The sequence below is a fragment of the Carcharodon carcharias genome, chromosome 2, assembly GCF_017639515.1.
Source record: "Carcharodon carcharias isolate sCarCar2 chromosome 2, sCarCar2.pri, whole genome shotgun sequence".
Lineage (NCBI taxonomy): Eukaryota > Metazoa > Chordata > Chondrichthyes > Lamniformes > Lamnidae > Carcharodon > Carcharodon carcharias.
In genome coordinates, this window is record NC_054468.1 from 215080491 (window position 1) to 215107919 (window position 27429).

Sequence of the window (27429 nt, forward strand, 5' to 3'; positions counted from 1 at the left end):
TTATAGGCCAGTTAAGGCACAAGGGAGTTTGGCAAAGTCAGATGGTATTTATTTTAATGCAAGAAGTCTGACGAATAAGGCAGATGAGCTGAGGGCACAAATTAACACATGGAAGTATGATGTCATTGTTATCACAGAGACATGGTTGAGAGAGGGGCAGGATTGGCAGCTCGATATTCCATGAAATAGGGTCTTCACGCAAGACAGGGAAGGAGGTAAAAGAAGAGGGGGTATTGCAATATTGACCAATGGATCAATTACAGCAGCAAGGAAGGATGACTTCTTAGAAGGCTCCTCAAATGAAGCCATATGGGTAGAACTTAAAAACAAAAAAGGGGCAATCACATTGCTGGGAGTCTACTAGAGGCCCCCAAACAGTCAGAGAGAAATAGAAGAGCAGATATGTAGGCAAATTTCAGAGAAGTGTAAAAATAAAAAGGTTGTAATAGTGGAGGATTTCAACTTCCCCAAAATTAACTGGTTTAGTCATAGTGTGATAGGTTTAGAGGGAGCGGAATTCTTAAAATGCATCCAGGAGAGCTTTTTAATCAGTAAGTAGAGGGTCCCACAAGAGAAGGGACAGTCCTGGACTTAATTTTAGGGAATGAAGCCTGGCAAGTGGCAGAGGTATCGATGGGGGAGTATTTTGCAGATAGTGATCATAACTCCGTTAGATTCAAGGTTGTTATGGAAAAGGACAAGGATGGGCCAGAAATCACAGTTCTAAATTGGGGGAAGGCTGATTTTAATAAGATCAGGTCTGATTTGGCCAGAGTGGGCTGGGAGCAGCTACTTTTAGGTAAATATACGTCAGAGCAGCGGGATACAGGGCCAACATATTCCAGTAAAGACAAAGGGTGGGACCAACAAATCCAGGGAACCCTGGATGTCAAGGGATATACAGGATTGGATAAAGAGAAAAAGGGAGGCTAATGGCAGATACCAAGGGCTCAAAATAGTAGAATCCCTAGAGGGGTATATAATGTGTAGGGGATATTGAAAAAGAAATTAGGAGGGCAAAAAGGGGGTGTGAAAAAAATTGGCAGGTAAAATAAAGGAAAATCCAAAGTTATTTTACAAGTACCTTAAGAGTAAGAGGATAACTAGGGAAAGAGTAGGGCCCGTTAAGGACCATAGTGGTAATTTGTGTGTGGAGTTGGAAGACGTAGGTAGGGTTCTATATGAATACTTTGTGTCAGTGTTCTCAAGTGAGAGGGACGACGTGGGTATGGATATTAGGCAGAAGGACTGTGATCTAATTTTTAAAATTAACATAGAAAGGGAAGAGGTTCTAAGTGGTCTGGCAGGCTTAAAAGTAGATAAATCTCCAGCCCCGGAAGAAATGTATCCCAGGCTGTTGAGTGAGGCAAGAGAGGGGATAGCAAGGAGATAGCTGGCAACAATTTTCAGTACCTCTCTGGCCACAGGAGAGGTGCCAGAGGACTGGAGGACAGCCAATGTGGTACCGTTATTCAAGAAGGGAGGAAGGGATAAACCAGGGAACTACAGGTCAGTCAGTCTAACCTCAGTGGTGGGGATAACTATTGGAAGCAATTCTGAGGGACAGAATTAATCTACACTTGGAGAGGCAGGGATTAATCAAAGACAATTAGCATGGTTTTGTTGAGGGTAGGATATATCTGACCAATTTTTGATTGAATTTTTTGAAGAGATGACTGGGTGTGTAGATGAGGTCAATGCATTTGACATAGTCTACTTGGACTTCAGCAAGACTTTGGATAAGGTCCCGCATGGGAGACTGATAACGAAAGTAAGAGCCATGGGATCCAAGGCAATTTGGCAAATTGGATCCAGAATTGGCTGCGTGGCAGGAAGCAGAGGGTGATGGTCGAGGGATGTTTTTGTGACTGGATACCTGTGTCCAGTGGGGTTCCACAGGGATCGGTGTTGGGTCCCTTGCTGTTTGTGGTGTATATATAAACAATTTAGACTTGAATGTAGGAGGGTTGATCAGAAAGTTTGCGGATGACACGAAAATTGGTAGGGTGGTAAATAGGAGGATAGCCTTAGATTCCAGGAGGCTATAGATGGGCTGATCAGTGGCAAATGGAATTTAATCCAGATAAGTGTGAGGTGATGCACTTGGGCAGGACAAACAAGGCACGGGAATACATGATGAATGGTAGGACCCTGAGAAGTACCGAGGATCAGAGGGACCTTGGTGTACATGTCCACCGGTCCCTTAAGGTAGCGGGACAGGTAGATAAGATGGTTAATGCATATGGGATACTTGCCTTTATTAGCCAAGGCATAGAATATAAGAACAGGGAGGTTATGCTGGAACTGTATAAAACGCTGGTTAGGCCACAGCTAGAGTATTGCGTGCAGTTCTGGAATCTGCATTATTGGAAGGATGTGGTTGCACTAGAGACAGTGCAGAAGAGATTTAACAGCATGTTTCCTTGGCTGGAGAGCTTTAGTTATGAGGAGAGATTGGATAGACTGGGGTTATTTTCCCTGGAGCAGAGGAGATTGAGGGGGGACATAATTGAGGTGTATAAAATTATGAGGGGCATAGATAGGGTAGACAGGAAGGAACTTTCCCCCTTGGTGGAGGGATCAATAACCGGGGGCAAAGATTTAAGATAAGGGGCAGGAGGTTTAGAGGGAATGTGAGGAAGAATTCTTTCACCCAGAGGGTGGTGGGAATCCGGAGCTCATTGCCTGAAAGGGTGGTAGAGGCAGAAACCCTCATAACATTTAAGAAGTATTTAGATGTGCACTTGTGATGCCATGGCATACAAGGCTATGGGCCTAGTGCTGGAAAACAGGATTAGAATAGTTAAGGTACCTGGTTGACCGGCGCAGACTCGATGGGCCGAAGGGCCTTTTTCTGTGCTGCAGACCTCTATGACCCTACTTTAAAAATTTTAAAAATCTGGTAATTCAAATTTGTCAATAAAGCAACACAATACTTTTATAACATTAATAATGGAATGTTTTTAAATCTTTTCCATTGCATGAAACCTAATTGCAAGTTACTGCACATTTGCTGCAACTGATTTGTTTGTGCACACAAGACTTAATTGGTTACTGTTATTTGTTTCAAACTAATAAATACATGCCGTGCAAACGATTCTTTCCCTGAGCAGAGAAGACCCATTCATTTGACTTGCAAACAACTCCCTTAAGAGTAGAATAAACAGGTTGCAACTCTTTCTTGGACTCGAACTCAAGTTCTGTCGAAGGGTCATGAGGACTCGAAATGTCAACTCTTCTTCTCTGCCGATGCTGTCAGACCTGCTGAGTTTTTCCAGGTAATTCTGTTTTTGTTTTTGTTTTGGATTTCCAGCATCCGCAGTTTTTTTGTTTTTATATTTATGTTCATAAATTCTGCCTTGCATATTTTGTTGCTACAACAGGTGGATCCATTTTATTATTTTAAATTTGTTTTGGAAGTTGACTGCATGCAGAGGCAATTGTGAATACACTTGTATTATTCATGTCTGTTCTTTCTGGGCATGACAGGCTGCCATTTGTGAAATCCGCTAAACAGTATTCATTTCCTGTAATTTGTGGTTTTGAGTATTTGTTTTTAAATGAGTCATTGTTGCTCATAAAACTTCCTGTTGAAAATGTTAAGTATATCACTGGAAAAGTTCTATTTTTCAGGCTTTAAGTGTAGTATGGTAATCTATTGGTTATGTTACTGGACGAGTAATCCAGAGTCATGGGCTGACAATCCAAATAAATGATTTAAATCTCACCATGGAAGTTTGACAGCTCTAATTCAGTTTTTAGTATCTGGAGTTAAATTGTTGGTATCAGTAAAAATAGCAACATTGGATTGCTTTTTTAAAAAAAAATGTTTACTAATCTCCTGTAGGCTAGGAAACCTGCTGTCCTTAAATGGTCTGGCCTATATAGAACTCCAGGCACATGCTAAACATTGATGCTTAACTATTCCCAAAATGGCAAAGCAAGCACTTGAGTTGTATCAGTTCGCTACCCATGATTGAATAAGAAAGCCCAACACCACCACCTCTGAGCAACTAGGGATGAGCGACAAATGCTGACCTTTCCAGTGACATCTCGCCCTGTGATGGATTTATTTTTAATTGCAGGCTGAATGCGTATTTATGTTGTTACAGTTCCTTACCACAGGGTTCACATGCTACACTGTCCCTCTGCAGATCGTCAGTATGAGACTAATGCGACATTTCCCACCACAGGTTGCAGATATGATATTGCAAATATGGTGCTCTTAGGACTTTTACATGCTGGTCTACTTGCTACAGTTGCATATCACAGACTCTATGTAATACTACAATAAATATCAGAATATTATTATATACAATTATATAATATATATAAAATATCTCAATACAACACTTTACAAAAACAGGAGATTAGGTTATTCTAGTGATGTTACCACACACTTATAAATCACCATACTGGAATGCAGTAAATGTTTTACTCTTCAGAAAATATCTGACTAGCTTTTTTTCTAAGCATCGAAGATAGGGACTCAACTGAGAAAGTTATTGATATGGCAAAGAGCTCAAGCTATTAACCATTTAGCAAGTTAACCCTAGCACAACCTGAAAGAGAATAACCAAGTAATTGTACCTATGGGGAATTTTAGAGATTTACTTGGATATGTCTGGTCATGTTCTATCACTTGGATACAGTCACAGCTTCTCAAAATAGAGCCTGTGCATTGCCAGTTAATATTGTCCCAAGTGAGCTACCATAGCTGTGCTTCAGATGGGGAAGTAGATGTGCTGTCCTCAGGTGGGTTTAGCACATCAACAACAAATACTCTTGATAATGCATGTTGACGCACTCCAGGGAAGTCCTACACAAACATATATTTTGTTTCCAGCCTTTAAGCAGTGTAGCATTCTAACAAAACGGTGTTCTTGTGGGAGCAGAGATCCCTGGTGACTGTGAGGTAAGTATTTTGTTTCATTTTGTTGGATCTGTAGTGCAAATCAAAATGGTTACCCAGCAATGCTGTTGAATCAAAGTAGCAAAGATGCCTTTTGATTTAGTACATATTTCCTGTGACCCTGGGTTGCTCAAATAACTCTATATGGGAAGCTTATATCAGAATCCTTTTTCGTTTTTTACATCCATGAATGACAGACATTTCATTAATTGTACATGCCATGTTGCGTTAATCATAGGTAGTCTGAGCCTGCCCATTTGACGTTAACTGATAATTTTGTGTGCACTACAGATGCATACTACTGTAGGTGGGAAACATTTAATTGTATAAGTTGTAGAGAAAAATCTTCTCCCAGGATTCAGAACCTCTTCAAGCTACAATATTACGTTATCATGATCTGGAATCTCCTGCAGGGAATAAGACACAACAGCTTAATGCTTTGCTGATGAATCTGAAATTCTTCAAACATAGTTTATTCAGCATTGTGCACTCTGGAGAATCTAATGAATGATTCTGGGAGGAGCTTTATCAACCCCTCCATATGGTTGTGACTTATTTTGGGGTATTGTTCTGTGAAAGGCAGAATTCCTTTGTTCAAGTGCTCAACGGTCCTTTGTGCAAGTGATTGTTCTTAACGCACAAGGCAAGTAAGTGAGTGGGTGGTTCATTGTTGTGGAAGTGTACCAGTGAAACCATGTGGACAGCCTGCTATAAATATACACTCTCACTTTCACACTCACTCACATTCACTTATTGGATTGCAGTCAGGAATAGGGACCCCCTATATTTCCTCTCTTTCAGCTAGGTGTAGTGCCACTAATTCAAGCTGACCAGTGATCAGCCAACTTGCCTGAGGTCAGGATCAAGCAATTATTTACATAGAAATGTACATCACAGAAACAGGCTATTCAGCCCAATTGGTCCATGCCAGTGCTTATGCTCCACACAAACATCCTCCCATCCTCTCTCTTCTAACCTGATCGATTCTTCTATCCCTTTTACCCTCGTAATCATGGAGCTGCCCCATAGATGTCTTATTCGTGATTCTGTCAGTGATGCCGAAGTTACTCAGACCAATAAAGAAAACAGCCTTGCATTAATATGGTGCCTTCCATTCTCATGATATCTCTAAGTTTTTTTTAATTCATTTATGGGATGTGGGCTTCGGTGGCTGGGCCAGCATTTATTGCCCATCCCTAGTTGCCCCTGAGAAGGTGGTGGTGAGCTGCCTTCTTGAACCGCTGCATGTGTACACTCACAGAGCTGTTAGGAAGGGAGTTCCAGGATTTTGACCCAGCGACAATGAAGGAACGGCGATATATTTCCAAGTCAGGATGGTGAGTGACTTGGAGGGGAGCTTCCAGATGGTGGTGTTCCCAGTGGTTGACAACTAATTCATTAGCTTTGAAACAATGATTGCTACAGAGGTATAGACTAATATAGCAGTCTGTTGAACACAGCAATGCCCACAAACAACAAATGAAACTAATGGACAGTTAATCATTTTTTTACGGTTCTGATAAGAGTGGAATGTTGGCTAGGCTAGAGTAAGAGCTACTTACCACTCTTAGAATAGTGCCATGGCATTTTGTGTCCACCTAAACAGGTAGATGCTGTTTAAAAAGTATTCTTGGGATATGGACGTCGCTGGCAAAATCTGCTTTTATTGCTCATCCCTAGTTGCCCTTGAGAAGGTAACAGTGGACATTCTACTTGAAATCCCATAGTCCATGTGGTTACGACACCATCAACAGTGCTACTAGGTAAGAACTGCAACTAAACAAACAATAGAACAGTGGTTTAATGTTTTAGAATCTGTAGACTTTCACAAGCTAGTTAAGCGTCACTTTTGTGATTTTTCTTTATACATTGCCAGAATCAGCTCAGCTGCTCTCAAAACTACTGGCTCTGATGTACAAGAGTGTGAAATGCTATTGAAATTTTCTTCTGCATTTTCCTGTTTTTAACTTGTTTCTTTCCATTTCAACTTATTGAAATGGAAATTGGCCAATTTTGTAGTTTAATATGGTTTCAGTAGCTTATTAAAAATACTTTGAAGAGTTCCATAAACTTCAATAATAAACTTTAATTGCATGGTGTGCTGATTTGTTACTCTTAAGGTAAATTGCCTTTCTTTCATAGTCTGAAACCTGAAGCTCTCCTAATCACCTTTTTGATTTTTGATTAGAAATAAATGGAAAAAATATTTCAAAACAGCAGCACACAAATGGTGACCAGAGCCTAGATATTTTTCATTTCATAGGCAAAGGAATTTTTTTCCCGTTAATTGTGCAATAAATATAGGATCCTATGTAAAAGTGGCGATGCGAGCAGATTGGGTTAAACATCACTCTTATGTAAAACCAGACCTAGCAGAACTATCATTTGTTAGGCCAAATAACTACTTATTAGCTCAGTTCCAAAGCAGCTGCGTACTAATGACATGACATCTGAGAAGCAGCATCTTGTCTCCAAACCATTGTAGCTTGGTTGTGTGAAATGCTTTGTGCTGATAGCGGAAGGTGTGTGATCTCTATGGAGAATTTAATTCAGCATGCACAGAAGGCGTTAAAACAAACTCATGGTTTAAGATTGTGGTTTACATGAAAATGCTCTCTAAAAGCAATTAATTTTTGTCCTTTTCATAACCAGTTGTCTCCCTGGCCCCAGCCCATTTTTAAATTCAATCTTGCTCGTGATTTCGGTCCAGTTAAAGCCTCTTCCACTTAATGCCTGTACCTCATTGTCAACGTGTTAATTATTGATTGAAACCCCCTTCGTTTTTGTACAGAATAATGACACCTGGGAATGATTGCAAGGTGGTAATCTGATCAACGATATGTTAAAAATCATGAGAACAAAACACAAATCAGGCATCTGAACTCTTGATGAAATTACAGCCTCAAAATCAATTCACAGTATTTGCTAGTCTGTTAGTAACTTTGTGGGATGGTTCTTTTATTCAGTTTTGAGTAATGTTGAGTAATGATCACACAAATGATTAGTTTACAATTGTAAGTTTATAAAGAAATAATTTGATTTGATTACAGGTAAATAATACGGCCAGACTTTATTATATAAATAAATGCTATGAACATTGAAACCTTTAGAAATTAGACAAAACTTCTGCCTTGGCATAGTATTAAATTGTTTCATTGTATTGTTACACATCAAACACATAGTGTAAAAGCTGGTGTTGCTAACTCACAACCTACAATATTGGTAAAGAAAGTGTATACTTGTTACCATCTACATAAGTTCCTGTAATTACCCGATGCCCTGTTTAGGATTGCAAATTTAATTAGTCACTTAGTAGTACAGAACTTGAGTTTTGCTGAAAAAAGAGACGTTGTCAAAGCTTTTTGTCTTGTACTCATCAGACACAAGACTGCCAAATTTTAAAGGGAACAGCAATTGATACTGCATGAGAAAAAGAGTGCTGATCGTTTAGCAAGTCAGCTCTGACTGGTCGAGACATTGCCATGGCGAATGCATCATGGAGCAATTGGTCCCCCATACTTTTGTTTTATTAAAACGAGGTGTAATGTCTTGGACATTTTCTTTTTGCCTGCAGAGTATAGCTCCCTGCACTTGACTGATAATCTTAAATTGGTTGTTAGTGTAATTCTTAGCACTTTCGGGGTTGTTCAGAAAATGTTGCCCAATCACAGAACCACATCTAACATTATACATCAAATATTTCAGTTTCAGTGCCAGTGCAATGCCATATACCTAGGCAATATGTCCCAATGACTGGTGAATCATATCAAATAGCACATCTCTTCGGCTGTTCACAATAGGCAGAATAGTGTCCATACTCAACCAACCCTTGCTTGCAAAACTCAGAGCATAACATCTAATGTTTGATATGCTATTCCGTGATTGGGCAGCATTTGCTGAACAAGCCCGAGTGTACTAAGAATTAGACCAACAACCAATTTTAAGATTATCAGGGCTCGCAATGTAGCTGGAACTGTACATATTCATATGCAAGAACCTGTCTTCTGCAGGCAAAAGGAATATGTCCAGACATTACACCTCTTTTGAATAAACAAAGCATGGGGGCTATAGTTCCCTGGTGCATTTGCCATGGCAACGTTCCAACCAATCAGAGCCAAATTGCCAACCAATCCACAACTTTTTTCTCCTGTGGCATAAATTATTGTTCCCTTTGAAATTTGGCATTCTTGTATCTGTCCCAGTGAGTACAAGACAAAACGTTTTGACAGCATGTTTCTCTTTTCAGCAATATGCAAATTGAATTCAATTGTTGAAAAAAATGGTGATTCTGCTCTCGTAAATATGCACATTGATCAATTTGTAAATTACTTACTGGTCCCTTTTATTCACACAACTGCATATGAACAGTTTTTCATTATTGAAAGAAATAGTGTCTTATCACCCATTACAATCTCATGATATTAAGAAAAAGCAGGATATTCCAGTCAACATTCTTCCCTCTACTTGTATAATTTTAAAAAGACTGTGCCTGCATGCAGCATGACCTGGACAGCATTGCCTGGGCTGATAAATGGCATGTAACATTCATGGCACACAAGTGCCGGGCAATGGGCATCTCCAATAAGGGAACCTAATTGACTTTCATGGAATTATCATTGCTGAAACCCCATGATCAACATTGAGGGGGGGCAGATTACCATGACCATAACCTTAACTGGGTCAACCATATAAATGTTGTGGCTACAAGAACAGGTTAGAGGCTGGGAATTCTGCAGTGAATAACTCACCTCCTGACTCCTCAAAGCCTGCCCACCATCTACAAGGCACAAATCAAGAGTGCAATGGAATTTGCCTTGATGAGTGCAGCTCCAACAACACGCGAGAAGCTCAACACCATCGAGGACAAAGCAGGCTACTTGATCAGCATCCCATCCACCACTTTAAACACTTTCTCCCTCCACCACTGGCGTACAGTGGCAGCAGTGTGTACCATCTACAAGATGCTAGACAGCTCCTTCCAAACTCACAACCTCTACCACCTAGAAAGACGAGGGCAGCAGATGCAATGGCAACTTCCCCTCCAAGTCATGCACCATCGTGACTTGGAAATATTTCACTATTTCTTCATTGTCAAAAACCTGGAGCTTGCTCCCTAACAGCACTGTGGGTATAGCTACATCACTTCGACTGTAGTGGTTTAACTAGGTGGCTCATCACCACCTTAAGGGCAGTTAGGGATGGACAATAATGCTGGCCTTGCCAGTGGGGTTCACATCCCAAAAACAAAAAAAAAGCTAGCCTGTGATTTGTTTCTGTTTGTGGACTCTTGGCTGCAAACTGGCTGCTATATTCACTGTCATAACTGCAAAGTGTAATTTGTTCTAATTTGGGATAGTTCTGAGAGATTGAAGAAACTATACAGGGGCAAGTTCTTTTATTCTTGTATTACACAGGTTGAATTCCCATGACATTTTGGAGTAAGTTCACATTTGGTTTAACTGATATTAGCAGTATTAGTTCAGCCAACCATAATGCACCACCATATTTTGTTTAATTTCTACTAAAATCAATAGAAATTAAAATTGGAAGCTATATGTAACTGGACAACTAATCTTATATCACCCAATCCATGTTATCACCCAAAGTCAAAATTTCCCCCAGGGAGTCTAAACCAAGTTTTAAAAAAGATCATGTCAAACGTGGTTAAATGGTATGGGGTTAATCCTGCCTAAGGAGAGAAGGGAGATGGGAGGAGGGTGAGGGATGGGGAGGGGGCAGAGAAAAGGAAGAGGAGGAAAACATGGTGAAGATGGGCAGAGGAAAGACGGGAAAAACTACTTGTGTGTATGGATGGGTGGGAAAGGAGGAAGCTGGGTTTGGAGGTTAACTTCCCCTTCTCTCCTGGAAATCAGAATTTATACCTTGCTTGGATGGGATGCTTTGGATCATCTCATTTTCTTCTGTGCAGCTTATTTGTACCTCAGTTGGGAGTGGGGAGGGGTGGTGGCAGCATTGGTGGGTGAGGAGGATTTGCAGACTGCTCTCTTCTAACTTTTTTATCTTCGGAGAGAGCATCACAGTTTGTTCCACCCTAGGAAGAAAATATTTACAGAGTGGGAGGCCAGGTTCTCTACATCTGTATATAGCATAGTCCAGGGGAGCAGGAAACGTAAATGGCAATAGAGACAAAAGGCTTGATGATTTTTTTGTCTCAATCTAAAAGAGGGAAAAGACAAGCTACATGTTCTTCTGTCAAGGGTGCAATTGGGCTACTCTGGAGTCCAGACAGATTTTAAGGCTGTGAATCAACCTGATCAAGAGAACATTCCTCAGCCCTGAAGGAACAGTTGGAGCTCTCACAAATACAACTTCACATTTTTATAATCATCAAACATTACACTTTGAAACACTTATAAGATGTTCATTATATTTAGGTCACTGATGAACAATTAAAATAATCTGGTGGAGTCAGCTGGGGTACAGTATTAGAAGAATTATTCAGGCGCAATGTGGCAGCAATAACCACTCTTTTATGAGCTACCATTTAATATAACCATGCTGTCACGGTGCCACCTAGACACAGGTGTATTTAGCACATGGTAAAATGGGCATACATTTCCATTGGCATGGAGTTTCTGCTTTGGGCACATTTGAGAAATTGTACCCATAAAGCATTCAAACCTACACTAGTTACGTTGTAGTTCAAGTTTCCAAAACAATTTGCATATTCATTAACCTAAAATCTACCTGAACAAGTGCAATCTGGTAACATCATAGAAATATTTATTGATATATTTGAGTGGTACCCTGGTACCTTTTTATGAACAAAGCTGAGAAGGGGTATATGATGAAAAATAAACATTTTTAATAAGTGTCTAGTCCCCTACCTGTGAATAACCTGATTTCAAAATCCCTGAAAATGACTGATTTTTAAAAATATATCCATTGAACCATTTAATACTTTCATTGGTGTACACTATTCACTTTCTTCATCTGTCATGTGTGCTCTGCCCAAAGGCAAGTCCTTGGTTCATTGCTGCTGAAGCTTCATGCTCAGCTGTTTTCTTGGTAGTTTACGTCAGTGGTGGTTTGCCATTGCCTTCCATTCTCAGGGGCAGGACGAGGAGACATGTCCCAGGTCTACCACACAGCCAGAACGGGAATCGAACCTGCCCTGTTGGCGTTCTTCTGAATTACACACCATCTAGCCAACTGAGCTAACTGGCCTTGCAGTCAGTTTCTTACTGAGTTAACTATTCTTTTATATAAAAAAGTTTTAAAATAATGCCTACTAGTGCCTGTATGCCTGAGAAAATCGGCACCATTGGAAGAATCTATCCTAACACACACAGTCAACTGAAACTCGCAATTTTGATCTGGGGATGTGGCTAATTTTTGTGCATAGAACCTGATTTGACCAATACAAAAGCAAAATACTTCCAATGCTGGAAATCTGAAATTAAAGTGGAAAATGCTGAGATCTGACAGAATCTGTGGAGAGCGAAAAATAGAGTTAACATTTTGAATAGACCTGATGAAAGGTCATTGACCTAAAATGTTAACAGCTTTTTTCTCCACAAATGCTGCCAGACCTTCCAGCATTTTCTATTTTTATTCCTGATTTTATTGAACTGATCATGAACCAGCATAAAAATTCGCGGAAACTTGAGCATGACCAGTTCTAGGTGTAGCTCACATTTAAAATGCCCTGGTCAGTTTTGTGGGCTTGGCCGATTCTGCCAAGTTCTGCTGATAATGACTGGGGTAAAGTAGTAGAAAAGTTGCTCCTATCACTTTTATTTTATTTTCTTGCCAAAATAGATCATTATGCTTCTGAACTTTAGATAATCATCTTTTCACCTTTGTTCCTGGAGCCTTCAAATATGCCATCCCATGCACCCTTCCACCTCCTTGAATCCTCAACTGTGTAACCAACATTCACTTCAATGTCTCCCTGTTGTTCCTTTCCTGTTTAGCTAGTCTTCTATTTTATTGTTTTAAAACTTTATATCCAGAGCTGTTTGTCCTGGCCTTTTGGATTTTAAAATAAAGACAGACTGTCTGGGAATGTCATAAGCTCATTCCAACAGTGGCCAATAGGCACACTCAGAAGATCATGCAATCTCTTTTGACCATGTCAGATCTGAATCATTTTTATAAATGATGCTAAAAAAGGCAACACCTTGATTGAAATTAATATTTCTATTGGATTTTAATTCAATCGAGTGATCTGTGAGTGCTCCAGATTAATTTACAGTATTTAATGTGCCCCACTAAGATCTGGATTTGAGGATTACAACAGTGTAAACAATGGTCATTGCTAATGACTCCTTTGCTGAACAGCTGGAGCCTTGTTGTGAGGACAGTCATGGATCAGCTGGATGGTTCAGGATTGTTGGATAGGGTGATTTCATCCGTAGACTAAAATTTGGAACAAGCCCAATTTTAAAAGGCTTTTGGCAGATTCAATTAACATCCAGGTCACTGACCAAGATTGTCATTAACACCCAAATATCACTTTTTATACAAATGGGGTGCCTTTTTGTCTACACAGATGTGGGCACATCTCTTGCTTGGCAAGGTAGAGATTCTGAAAATAATTTTAATATCTATTTGTTGGTTGGTTTGTTTAATATCTTTTAAAATTTATTTTGTATGTATATATACCTACCATACACGCCCCCATGTGTCAGCTGCCACTCAGGGGCAGTATATTTACCTCAGTCTGAAGGTTGGGAGTTCAAGTCCCACTCTAATCATTTGAATGCAAAAATCCAGGCTAATACTCTAATGCAATCCTGAGGAGGTGCTGCACTGTCAGAGGTGCTTGCTGTCTTTTGGATGAGCTTTTATACCCAAGGGTATCTGCCTTATTAAGATGTAAAGGATCTTCCAGCACAATTCACAGAAGAGCAAAGATGTCCTGATCAATAATGATCCCTCTGCCAACATCGCTTTTTTTAAAAAAACAGATTGCCTGCACACATGGTTGTTTGTGGGACCTTGGCTTTTTGTGAGATCTTGTGCTCAATTTGGCTGTTGCGTTTCCTACATTATAACAGTGACTATACGTCCACAGTATTTTGTTGCCTGTAAAGTGCTGTGGGGCATCCTGTGGTCATGAAAGGTGTTGTAAAAATGTAAGTATTCCTTTTTAGAAGGGAAACTATTCTGTCAATGAACCAGATTCTATATTCAGAGTATTGTCAGTAAATAGCATGAGATCAAAGACCACATAGTGTTTAGAAGCTTAAGGAATACTAAGAAATCAAAATTGTGCAGTGTCCAGTCCTAGAATATTGTAAAACAAAAAGAGGAGTTTGTCTGTCTTTGTCTTTTATCTCACTGTCACCCCCTTGCGATATGAAATATATTTTATGTCTCCTTCAGACTTTGTTGCACTCTGGAGCTTCCTGCAGCGCTGATGACTTTGTTAACTTATTAAACAAGTGTGTGGGTAGTAAATGTTTTCCATTAAAGGCCCATCCTGCTGCTTAATACTATACTATACAATGCTGAGTCTGTGCCAATGGAATGGCAACAACCTGTCACATTTCTGTGCAAATTTAGTGATCAGAGTCACTTAAAAGTCAGGACTGAGTAAATTATTTTGCCACAAAACTTTAAACCTGAAGCTCCCAGGCTTCCAAGGCAGTACAGATAAGAGTATGAGTTGTATGACAACAACACAAATTTTCAAGGTGAAATTTCTCTCCTCTTTCTCCCATCTCCCCCATACCTACGCATTTTTCTCAAGATGTATAATTTCCAAGTATCACTGACACAAGTGGCTGACTTGGGTTCTTCATGCTAGTAGATCTCACTAGACAATATTCTTCAATTATTTGCTTTTATTCTATCTTTTTAATCCATTTTGATTTCTGATTCTCACATTAAGGAAAGAATGAGTGCCAAACATCAATATAACAATTAGAATCCAAGTGTAAAATTGTGGTGTCTAAATTGATAAGCCAAGGCTGATTATCAGTAACTAAAATGAGATTATTTTGATTTTGTTATGAATCTGATCATTTTTCACCTTTAATAATGGCATCAACCAAGTGAGGGTGTTAATAACTAAAACTGGAATAAATGCAGATTACTAAATATCCAGCAACTCTCCATTCTCATTTTCAGATTTTGAAACAAATAGATGTCTTAAATGACTTTGGAAAATGAACACACATTAAAGAGCTGCTAAAGGTGTTCAATATAATAGGGTGGGGGGGGAACATTCTGCACTTCTAAGTAAAAGCAGAAAATGCTGGAAATTGCTAATAAAATGAAGACCAAGCTGGTTAATGTTTTGGGTGTAAATTTTAATAATTTAATTTCTGATGAAAGGTTTCACCTCCTTCAGGTCCTAATTGAATTGTACTTTTACAGAACTTGTGTTTTCAAATCAGATTTGCAACATCTTTTTAAAAAGGCTTTGTTTTCATTCCCTTTAGGCTGGTTCTATACATGTGCGGATCAGGAGAGATGCAAATGAACAGTTGGTGCTGGCCCACGTGACCAATCGCCTATCCACACTTGTTAAAACTTTAGCTGTTCAGATTTTTAAAGATGATTGGGTTAGGCCGTCGCTGGTTACAGGGTCAATCCCGAGCAACATACTGAATCCCTTGGATCACATTAATATTCCAACAGTTTCATCTGTCAAATCCTTGGATGAAATAAACCCCATCACCTCCACCCCAGCAAAACCAGCCAGTCCTCCTCCTGAATTTTCCTTCAACACACCAGGCAAGAACATCAACCCGGTCATCTTACCTACTGCTCCATCGACTAGACCTCATGGTTTAGGGCTCAATCATGGAGTCATTTCATATGGAGGCACTTTTAATCAGGGCATCGGAAGACCTGGAATGGGAATGACTCAGGGATTCAGAACAGGATTGATTAATATTCCAAGTAGGTATGGAACAGGAGCTCAAGGACATGTTAACCAATTCAGGTCTTAAGTATACAACAGTGGTACGTGGTGCAAAGGTATGCTTCAAGTTGATTCCTCTTAAATTAAAAAGTGTAGCTGAGGAATGTTTTTTAACTGTGGAACATATTTTATGTTATTACCTCAGTATAGTTAGGTGGGGTCATTCCTGGACCAGTCATATTTTGGTTTCTTCAAAGTTTTGCCTTTAATCATGTATTTACAATGCTGTGAATATACCTGGAGTGTGTTCCACTAAAACAACAATGTAATCTGCTTTCTTAAATATGTATGTTTCCTTTTCAAAGTGCTTACATAAATCACTTGGCTGAGATTATAGTTTTTGCCAAGGATGATCAAGAGACTCCCTAATATACTTGTCTCTATATCTGGCCACCAGACTTTGAAAGATAGTGTCTTACTGACAAATCAGTGGACCTCCTCTCCCCTGATATTGCTCTCCTGACCATCTAATGGTCTTGATGAGATCAGAAATCTGCCATTTTGGGAAACCATGGTTCATGAACAGGCACAGAGGGATCCACATCACTTTGAAATGTGATTTTTCAAGTGAGCTCAATGAGTTACGCAAATGCCTTTTCCTAAGCACCGCAGCAGTGACTTACCTTGTGATGCAAGTTTTGTAGCTTGCAGATCAATTTCACAGTAGGTACTCTAACAAGCACTGCAAGACTGACATTAACGGCACCAGTGTAGACTTCAGCCATTTGAAGAAGTGTATATGACATATTAATTCAGATAAGGAAATAACAATCTTATTGTCAATTTTTGGCAAATCACGTTTTAACCTCAGCACCTAGTTCTCAACAAAGGGCGTGATTATTGTTTTCAGTGTTATTGAAGTTTAAAATTATACATATTTGCTTTGGAGACAAACTAGTCTTCCATTAGGATTAATGGATTGACATCATTTTAAGGAAAGAGTGATCTGTTTAGCTATGTTGCTGAACCCAGGGTATCCTTGCATTATTTACAATAATTCTTTCAGGTATTCAAGTATAATTAGTCATTTTTGATTGTGTTGTCTGGTTATATTAATTATAAGGACTGGACTGTCACTGTAAATTTCTCTTGAATAAAAGCTCCATTCCTGTGTCATGAGAAACAAACTGTATAGCTGATCCTTTTGTTAGGGCTTTTCTAGAGAAATGTATGTGAAAAATATTTTGTATTAAAAGTACAAATTTTCTTGTTACAAATGTATGCTGTAGCTGGCACTATTAATATAAGTGTGAAGTGTTTGGCATCATATGTACAAAACCAGATTTCTAAAAAAAATGCTGGCTCAGTTATAACAAAATCAGATTCAGTCTGACGTGAACATGTTAAAAGACTATATGTTTTATGTGTCACCGTTATATTGACCAGTAAAGTGAAAAGTCAAAATGACAAACCGCATTATGAGCAGCAGTAAATTTCTGCTGATTTGTATTTGATGCTGCATTAAAATAATGAGGTTTTAAGAAGAATCTATTTGTCCGAGTATACTTGTGCTCCTCAAATTAGGAATAACTGTGTTAAGAAAGTGGGTTATTTTCAACTGTGTTCTCAGTGATAGTTTCTGGAACCACTACACCAAGTATTGTACACATACAGTGAAACACAGAGTCTTGGAAGTGCTTTCCTTTCTAGTCACACACACTCACTCAGTGGTTCTCAAACTTTTTCAGCTGAGGATCACTTAGCCCAGGCAAACCACCCCGCAGATCACCTATCTATCCCATTCCATCCACTTTCACATGCCACCGCAAAATCCTCATCAAAATTGAAGGGAAGATGGCACAAGACACCAATGAGGTAATGTCTGGTTCCAAGCTAGAGAGTTTCAGTCTCATCCATGTTCCACCAGTTCTTCTTTGTTTTCAGCCCCATAAGTGTTGAAAATCCAACCTCTCAGTTGTATGTTGTAACAGTTACATAAATTTTGCTTATAAAGCTACATTTTTGTTGCATGCATTTGTGACAACTTGTGCTGCACACACAGGAACCAATCTGGTTGTGTGACGTTACATGAGCCGTGACTTTGTGTGTCATTTTGGACCTGTCTGTGGACCAACTGGAGGACCCTCGTGGACTACCAGTGATCCGTGAACCACACTTTGAGAACCACTGCTCTAAATGAACCAATTTATTTGCAATCAGAGTCATGCAGAACCCTAATCTAAGCTTTATCACCCTACATCCCACACATCACTGGAACCACTTACTTCCACCTCCACATAATTGCCCACTTCTCCCTACCTCAACCATTCCACTGCTGAAGCTTTTATGCCTGCCTTTGTCACCCCACAGATCCAAGTACTGTAATGATCTTCTGACTGATCACCCTTAACTCCAACTTGTTGAAAACTGCTCAAATATCTTGTTCTGCACGTGGTCCCAGTTTCCCAATCCTCCTCCGCCTTTGCCCCCACTCCAAAGTCTTCCATTCAAAATTCATGTTCTCATCATTAATCACTCCATGGCCTGTTCCACCCTATCTCAGCCTCCTTCAGTCCTAAAGCCCTTCCCAATGTTTCTGTCCCTTTTCCTTTCTTGGCCCCATCATTGGTAACACAACCTTCAATTGTCTCGGTACTCCTCCTTCACTAAATCTTCTCGCCTTTAAGGGTCTCCCCCAAATCAATGATCTATTATTCCAACATTCTATTTGGGCTTATACCAGATGAATGGTCAATTTGCTAGTGAGGGATGAAACCTGAAAAGGAAAAATAAATAATTCCAGAGAAATACATTGGTTCCTTTTAAAATAATGCTTGTATTTTAATGCGAATTTAAATATTGCTTTTTTAAAATGAATAAATAGAACATCTGGGGGCAATTTTTTTCTAACTCATTGAGCCTGAAACCGCTGAATTGAACAGAACAGCAGTTATAAACCCTGCCCAATGTTCGTTTCACTGGGAAAAATTTAATTGAGCTGCCAGAGCAGGCGTGATGGAGGGGTGGAGCCAGGAGAATCAGGCAGGAATACCCGTCATGACATTCCCAGCATCGGCAAAACTGTCTCCAATTAAGCTGGGAGAGGGAATTCTGCCTGCTGGCGGTGGGAATGAGTGAGTGATGGTGGGAGGGGATCACAGGTGTGAGCCGCAGTGGAGGAAGGTCGGCAGCAAGAGCAGAGGAATGGCACTCAACAGCCACCCCACCCCCCCACTTCCTGATATCAGATCTCTCAATCAGGCACTGAGTGCCTTTGAACGAGCAACCCTCCCCCTCCAACCCTGCAAGCAACCCCACATGGGTTTGTTGGTTGTGCTGTCCACATGGCAGGCCCGTGCATTAATTGGCCATTTAAGGGCCTCAATTTTTGGCGGGTGTGAAAGCTGTCCACTGGCCTTCCTGCCATGAACTTAATTGATATGGAGGTGGGAATCCGTAGGGACCCATCCACCACCATCCCACCTCATTGAATGCCCGCCAGCCACCAAATTCACCATAGGGAAAAGCGTTAAATACTGTCCCAGGAGCGAAACACAAAAGACCAGAGTTAGAGGAATAGAGTCTGGGGTGGGAGTCCTTTTCAAGCTGAAGGAAATAGTGAAGAGTGAGGCCACAGACATGAAAGGTGGTGATCTTTGAGGTGCAGAAGGTGTGGGGTTGAAAGCTCAGCTCGGCATTGAACCAAGTCCTGTTGTTATTCACTGGTTCAATTTAACATGTCAGCTGGAGAAGGGGATGGAATCACTGGTGATGTTATGGTGGGAACTGGAAACAATGGGGGTAATTTTAACTTGAGTTAATAGGTGGCTAATCACTAAATTACAGCCTCGTTGACAGACATGGGTTTTGCAATTTAACTTTCATTTCCACAGGTTTCCTGGGCTTCCCCAAACTCACCAGTGAAAGCAAAGTGAGAGGAAAGCAGCAATTGTGGGGGCTGAAACCATGACAGTGAAACATGTCAATAAGTACTGAATAATCATAGCTGGCTTATCTACTTGTGTATTTGTGCTTAGAGGTTACTTTACACACTTTGGAGAATCGGGGGCCTGATCTGCACTTTGGAACTCTAATCTATCATATATGTATTTCCATCCATTGTTTTATCTCTACCTTTTAGCCTATTTTGATCCCTTCACCCCACCCAACCCCCACTAGGGCTATCAGTACATTGCTTGTCCTGCTTTCTACCCTTAATTAGCACATTCCTTAGATAATATCACCACCTTCAGCACCTCTTTGTTCTTTTGTCAATGACATCTTTTGGCTATCTCTACCTATCACTGGCCCTCTATCCAGCTCTACTTGTCCCCAACCACCCCCCCCCCCCCGCCCCTTAAACCAGCTTATATTTCACCTCTTTTCTATTTTTACTTAGTTCTGTTGAAGAGTCATACGGACTGGAAACATTAACTATGTTCCTCTCCGCAGATGCTGCCAGACCTGCTGAGTTTTTCCAGGTATTTTTATTTTTGTTTTTGATCATCAGCAGTGCTAGCTGTAGCAGCACCATCAGGCACAGCCTTCTGCTTATAAACCTACAGCTCCACAGGAAAGAGGGGATCAGCAGACAGGTCATACCTGGCACACAAGCAGAGAATAATCTTCCTCACAATGTCAGGACACAAGTGTCTCAGAGGCTCAGGGTGTTGAGTCAGGTGGTGGCAGACATTTGCAGCCTTCTTGAACTGAGCGGCTTGCTAGGCCATCTTAGAGGACAGTTAAAAATCAGCCACATTGCTGTAGGTCTGGAATCACATGTAAGCCTGGCCAGGTAAGGATGGCAGATTTCCTCCTCTAAAGGACGTTGGTGAGGAAGATGGGTTTTTATGACAATCAATATCTGAATCCATCATTGATTGTCATAAAAACCTATCTTGTTCACCAATGATAGATTCATGGCCACCATTACTAAGACTAGCTTTCAGTTCCAGATTTTATTCATTGAATTTAAATTCCACCAGATGCTGTAGTGGAATTTGAATCAATGTCCCCAGAGCATTAGCCTGAATCTCTGGATTATTAGTCCAGTGACATTACCACTAGTCCACCATCTCCCCCATAAATTCATAGTGTGCAAACCATTAGTGAGTTCCTGCATGCACATGCATGGTTGCTGAATTTGAGTTTTTAAAATTCACTTATGGGATGTGGGTGTCACTGGCTAGGCCAGCATTTATTGCTCACCTCCAATTACCCTTGAGAAGGTGGTGGTGAGCTGCCTTCTTGAAGTGCTGTATTCCGTGTGATGTAGGGACACCCACAGTGCTGTTAGAGAGGGAGTTCCAGGATTTTGACCCAGTAGCGGTGAAGGAACGGCAATATATTTTCAAATCAGGGTAGTGAATTGCTTGGAGGGGAACTTTCAGGTGGTGGCATTCCAATGTGTCTGCTGCCTTTGTCATTCTAGATGATAGCGGTCATAGGTTTGGAAGGTGCTGCCTAAAGAGTCTTGTGAGTTTCTGCAGTGCATCTTGTAGATGGTGCATACTGCTGCCACTGTATGTTAGTGGTGGAGGGAATGAATGTTTGTGGATGGGGTGCCAATCAATTTTTGTTCCAGATAGTGTCAAGCTTCTTGAGTGCTGTTGGAGCTGCACTCATCCAGGCAAGTGGAGAGTATGCCATCTGACTTGTGTCTTGTAGATAGTGGACAGGCTTTGGGGAGTCAGGAGGTGAGTTACTCACCGCAGGATTCCTAGTCTCTGACCTGCTCTTGTAGCCACAGTATTTGCGTGGCTAGTCCAGCTTAGTTTCCGGCCAATGGTACCCCCCCACCCCCGCCGCAGGATATTGATAGTGGGGGATTCAGCAATGGTAATGGCATTGAATGTCAAGGGCAATGGTTAGATTCTATCTTGTTGGAGATGGTCATTACCTGGCACTTGTCAGCCCAAGCCTGGATATTGTCCAGGCCTTGCTGCATTTGGACATGGACTGCTTCAATATCTGAGGAGTTGCAAATGGTGCTGAACATTGTGCAATCATCAATGAACATCCCCACTTTTGACCTTACGATGGAAGGAAGATCATTGATGAAGCAGGTGAAGATGGTTGGGCCTAGGACACTACCCTGAAGAACTTCTTGGAACTGAGATCCATGCAGGTGGCCACAGTTTTGATGAGGGCATCTTCAAGGCCTTCAACATGCTTGAGGTGTACTCCTCAAATTTCTCTGCAATCATGTGCATGCAGCTGAAATCCTGGCAGTACATTGCAAATTCTCTGCTGTTACTCTAGAAGTACCCTGTTCACTCAATAGTCCCCAAGGTAAAGCATCTGTCTCCAACTGAGCATCCTGCACCCTCCGATGCAGACTGCCCACTCACTACTGTCCCTGTTTCCACCATCTGCTAATGCTCACTTATAGTTTGTAAGTCCTCCGCTACCTCCAACCATCCCCTCTTGGTGGTCCAAGCCAGTTTATTTCTCTTGTCACAAGGGAACAGCATATTCCTTCAGGCCCTCACATCCAGGAAAGTGTCAATGAACCAAGGCATGCCTTTTGACCTTTTTGACTTCATTCACCCACTCCCTTCTCTTTGGCTGCCAACTCTAAACTCTTTCAAATTGCATGTGAGGACTGCACTTTCAAATAGAGAAGCTGAAATTGTATCATGTGAGTTGTCATCATGCCTGCTGACGCTAATTAGCTGGGAATCTTTGAAATTGTATAGTAATGCAGTTGCCCTTGTTGCAATGTCACTGACAGCCGCACTGCACTGATTTCCGGGTTTTCCACACACTAGTGGATTCCCCCACCAGTAACCTGCCCACCACCACTGCCTCCCCCCGTTCAACTACCAGTATTTCTCAGACTTAAAATCCAACCACAATGCCTTCTGGTTTAGTATTTAGCTGGATGAAATTGCAGTTCATCAAGAATATTGGAGAATCACTCTGCCCAACATAGGGCCAGTGAAGGAGTCCAGAGAATTGAAAAGAGAGAGAGGTGGATGTCATCAGTGAACAGATGGAACCCCATATCTGTGTATGATGTTGTAACGTGAAGCATGTAGGTGAGGAAGAGAAGGTCCAAGATGATCCTTGACGTACCCCAGAGCTAACAACAAGTAGAAAAGGAACCATTGCTAGAGATGCACCAGCCATGGTTGGACAAGTATGTGTGGAATCAAGAGAGTCCCACTGAGCTGGATGGTGGAGTGGAGGTATTGGAGGGTGATTGAATGATTAGCTGTATTAAAGACTGAGAAAGGCTTGGAAGGGATAATGCAGCATGGTTATAGCCTTAGAGAATGTCATTCATCATTGAGGGCAAGCTTGTCCAACTCATGGCCGTGGGACAGATTACAGCCTCCGAGGCCTCTGGATTCAGCCCGCCAAACTTGTTGAACGTTCAACTGACTTATATTTGAAAAATGCTGTAAAGCTGCTCATCCAATCACAGGATGGTTCCTCCCTGCATTTGCTGCTGATAGGGTCACTGGTGAGAGCCAAGAGAGTGAGGCAGTGGGAGAAGGGCCCAGGGGAGCTGAAGCGGGGCCAAGGCGAGCCGGAGTGGGGCTTACCAGTGTCTGATTGAGTGAATAGAGACTGTGAGAGAGTGTGTGAGGAAGGAGAGAGAGCATCTGTGAGGAAAGAGCAAGACAATGTGAGGTGGAGAGAGAGTGTGAGGGGAGAGAGAGTGTGTGAGAGGGAGAGAGAGGATGTGTGCGAGGAGGGAGAGAGAGTGTGAAAGATGAGAGAGACAGTGTCAACCTGGTGAAGCTACAACACAGAACTACTTGCATGCCAAACAGTATAAGCGGCAATTGACAGACAGAGCCAAGTGATTCCACAACCAATGCATCAGATCTAAGCTTTGCAGTCTGCCACATCCAGCCAGGAATGGTGGAGGACAATTAAACAACTCACTGGAGGAGGAGGCTCCAGAAATATCATCATTCTCAATGATGGAGGAGCCCAGCACATCAGTGCAAAAGATAAGGCTGAAGCATTTGCAACAAGTGCCGAGTAGATGATCCATCTCGGCCTCCTCTGGAGGTCCCCTGCATCATAGATGTCAATCTTCAGCCAACTCGATTCATTCCACGTGATATGAAGAAACAGCTGAAGGCACTGGGATACTGCAAAGGCTATGGACCCTGACAACATTCCGGCAATAGTACTGAAGACTTGTGCTCCAGAATTTGTTGCGCCCCTAGCCAAGCTGTTCCAGTACAGCTACAACACTTGCATCTACATGGCTATGTGGAAAATTGACCATGTATGTCCTGCACACAAGAAGTAGGACAAATCTAACCCGACCAATTACCACCCCATCAGTCTACACTCGATCATCAGTAAAATGGTGTAAGGGGTCATCAACAGTGCTTTCAAGTGACACTTGCTTAGCAATAACCTGTTCACTAATGCTTAGTTTGTGTTCCACCAGGTTCACTCAGATTCTGACCTCATTACAGCGTTGGTTCAAACACGGACAAAAGCTGAACTCTTGAGGTGAGGTGGAAGTGACTGCCCTTGACATCAAGGCAGCATTTGACTGAGTGTGGCATCAAGGAGCCCGAGCAAAACTGGAGTCAATTGGAATCGGGGGAAAACTTTCCGCTGGTTGAAGTCATACCTAGCACAAAGGAAGATAGTTGTGGTTGTTGGAGGTCAATCATCTCAGTTCCAGGAAATCACTGCAGGAGTTCCTTAGGTTAGTGTCCTAGGCCCAACCCTCTTCAGCTGCTTCATCAATGCTCTTCCTTCCATCATAAGGTCAGAAGTGGGGATGTTCATAGATGATTGCACAATGTCCCACATCACGCACGACTCCTCAGATACTGATGCAGCCCATTTCCAAATGCAGCAAGTCCTTTACAATATCCAGGCTTGGGTTGACAAGTAGCAAATAACATTCACGCCACACAAGTGCCAGGCAATGACCATCTCCAACAAGAGAAAATCTAACCATTGCCTTTTACAATCTGTGGCATTACCATCACTGAATCCCCTACTATCAACATCCTGGGGATTACCATTGACCTAGAAAGTGAACTGGACGAGCCACATAAATACTGTGGCACAAGACAGATCAGAGGCTAGGAATCCTGTGGCAAGTAACTCACCTCCTGACTCCCCAAAGCCCATTCACCATTTACAACGCACAAGTCAGGAGTGTGATGGAATACTCTCCCTGCACTCACCATCCTGACTTAGAAATATATTACCATTCTGTCACTGTCCCTGGGTCAAAATCTTGGAACTCCCTCCCTAATAGCACTGCAGATGTACCTACACCACAGTTAAACTGCAGCAGTTCAAGAAGGCAGCTCATCACCACTTTCTCAAGGGCAGTTGGAGATGGGCAATAAGCATTCTGTAAATGAATTTAAAAAGAGTATGAAGGGGGAAAGAGAGAGTTTGAGGGGGAGTGAGAGGGGGTGAAAGAGAGACAGAGAGGGTGTGATGGGGAGGGAGAGAGAGTGTGAGTGGGTAGAGAGAGTGAGAGTGAGAGACAGTGCATATAGGGAGAGAGAGTGTGTGTGTGTGAGGGTTGAGAGAGAGAGTGAGAGTGAGAGAGAGTGCATATAGGGAGAGAGAGTGTGAACGGGACAGAGAGAGGGAGAGTATGAGGGAGAGAGAGAGCATGAGGGGAACAGAGAGAGCTTGAGGGGGAGAGAGAAAGCATGAGGGGGAGAGTGAGAGCATGAGTTCAAGAGAGAGCGTGAGGGGGAGTGAGAGAGAGAGAGCAAGAGTGTAAGGGAGAGAGAGTGTGAGGGAGAGAGAAAGAGAATCTGAGGGGGAGAGAGTGAGTGTGAGGGAGGAGAGACAGCATGTGTGAGGGGGAGAGAGTGAAAGTGTGAGGGAAAGAGAGAGAGGGTGAGGGGCAGAGACAGTGTGTGAGGGGTAGAAAGAGAGATTGAGAGAGTGTGAGGGGGAGAGAGAGAGTGTGGGGTGGAGAGTTTGTGCATAAGTCTGGCTTTCTCCCAGTCTCAGGGTTCTCATTCTCCCTCACCCCCACACACCAGCATAAACTCTCATCCACGCTCACTGTGGGTGCAGGTAAGTGAGTAAGGATCCAGAGACTGGGAGTGAGCCAGATATACACACTTTCATCCTATCACACTCTAATACTCATCGTTACTTATTGCTCATTTTTTAATCAATTTGTTGCTTTGATATTGTTTTTATTTGCTCAATGAGTTCTTTCTTTTCATGCCTGTTTTGCTTTGAAATTCATGTTTAATGTGCCAAACCTTATCTTTCCGAAATTTGCTCATCAGCCTCTTGAGTGAGAAAAATTTTGAAATGTGGTCCTCCATGCGGGAAGGTTGGGCAAGCCCGACTTAGGGTGTTTCAAACAGTGGGAGAGATTAGCATAAATTCTCTATCATTAACAGGGCTCTTTCCTTTCCTCCTGCATTCCATACTTGCCCCAATCCTTCCACACTCTCTTTCCATACTTCACTCCAATTCCCGCACACTACCCTTTTTAAAAGCTCCTCTGTCCTGCCAACCACAGTGGGAATGACACCACTGTCAGTTTCCTACCTTACCTCTATTTTTGATGTTTTCATTTACACTAGATCACAGATTCCCTCCCCCACTATTTTTCGTAGAGTTTTAGGCATTGCCATGGGTTAAAAACTGTGGCCGGCAGGGTACAGCATGCAAGACTTACAACTGTCCTGCAATAAGCAGTAACACTGTTTCTCTTCTTCACCAGAAGGGTTGCACTGAACAGCAACTTCATCTTCTGCATCACAAATGATCTCCATCTTCATCCAAGGTATTAAAGGTGAGGAGCTCATGGAATTCTTTGTTTCCAAAATTACAGGTATCCATTTTGTCACCTACGCATCCTACAACTCTTCTCTCCTATTCCAACTTCTCATAATTCCTTTCCAAACCCAGTCCCCACCCATTATACATTTAGTTTCTTCCCTCACAACTCCGGTTCCCAAATCCCTGACAGCTTTCCTCAGACTCATTTCCTCCATGAATTCCACTATATGTTCCCTTTACAGCTTTTCAATCCGACTCATCTTCCCATTCTCAGCTCTATTCTTCTCAGCCTCTCAGTTTCTTCAGGCAGCTCATGCTCATTGGTGTTTATAGACTTTGCTGTTTCAAAAGCAGAGATTATCTTTGGTTCTTCTGAGTTCATTCCTCCCTATTTGCCCCCAAACTCGGGAAAGCTGAACTCAATGGACTGAAGGGCAGTTTTCGTCCTATCTAATTAAAAATGTAGATCTGCTTGCACTAAGCACCCAGATATGTAACCAATGATTACAACATCTGCAAGGGTGAATTGAGTTCACTACTCTTTCTATTTTTTTTTGAATAAATGGTTCATCTATATTTGGCATCGCTTGCCACCTCTTCCCAACCCAGAGATGTGCCTGAGAATGGAGAATGACTGTAATATTCTGGTACACTGCATTGTCTGACACCAGTCAGTCTTTTTGCTGGAGATTGAATTAATAGAGCTGTGTAATGAGTCGTGCAATTTATATTTTGATCAATGTTTAAATGTAGACTTTCAGTAATATAAGAAATCTAGGCTTTCAAAGCCGTTTTCACAATGGCAATTTAAGTGACCTCACTGCACATATTTCCTAGTCATCATATCTTACCCTCAAACAAAATCCATAATTTTAAAAAGTGAGACTTGGAAAGCTACATAAACAACCTTCTCAGTAGGTTGTTA

At 41.6% G+C, this 27429-nt stretch overlaps 1 protein-coding gene across 1 annotated transcript in view; it reads left to right on the top strand.

The window, feature by feature from the left end:
• Window positions 1-17296, top strand: part of slc30a6 (solute carrier family 30 member 6) — a 141321-nt gene extending 124025 nt beyond the window's left edge. The window contains exon 15 of the mRNA XM_041176908.1: window positions 15325-17296. Within this exon, the coding sequence (XP_041032842.1) occupies window positions 15325-15837 (513 nt within the window). The 3' untranslated portion in view covers window positions 15838-17296. The remainder of the gene's footprint in view (window positions 1-15324) is intronic.
• The last annotated feature ends 10133 nt before the right edge of the window (window positions 17297-27429 follow it).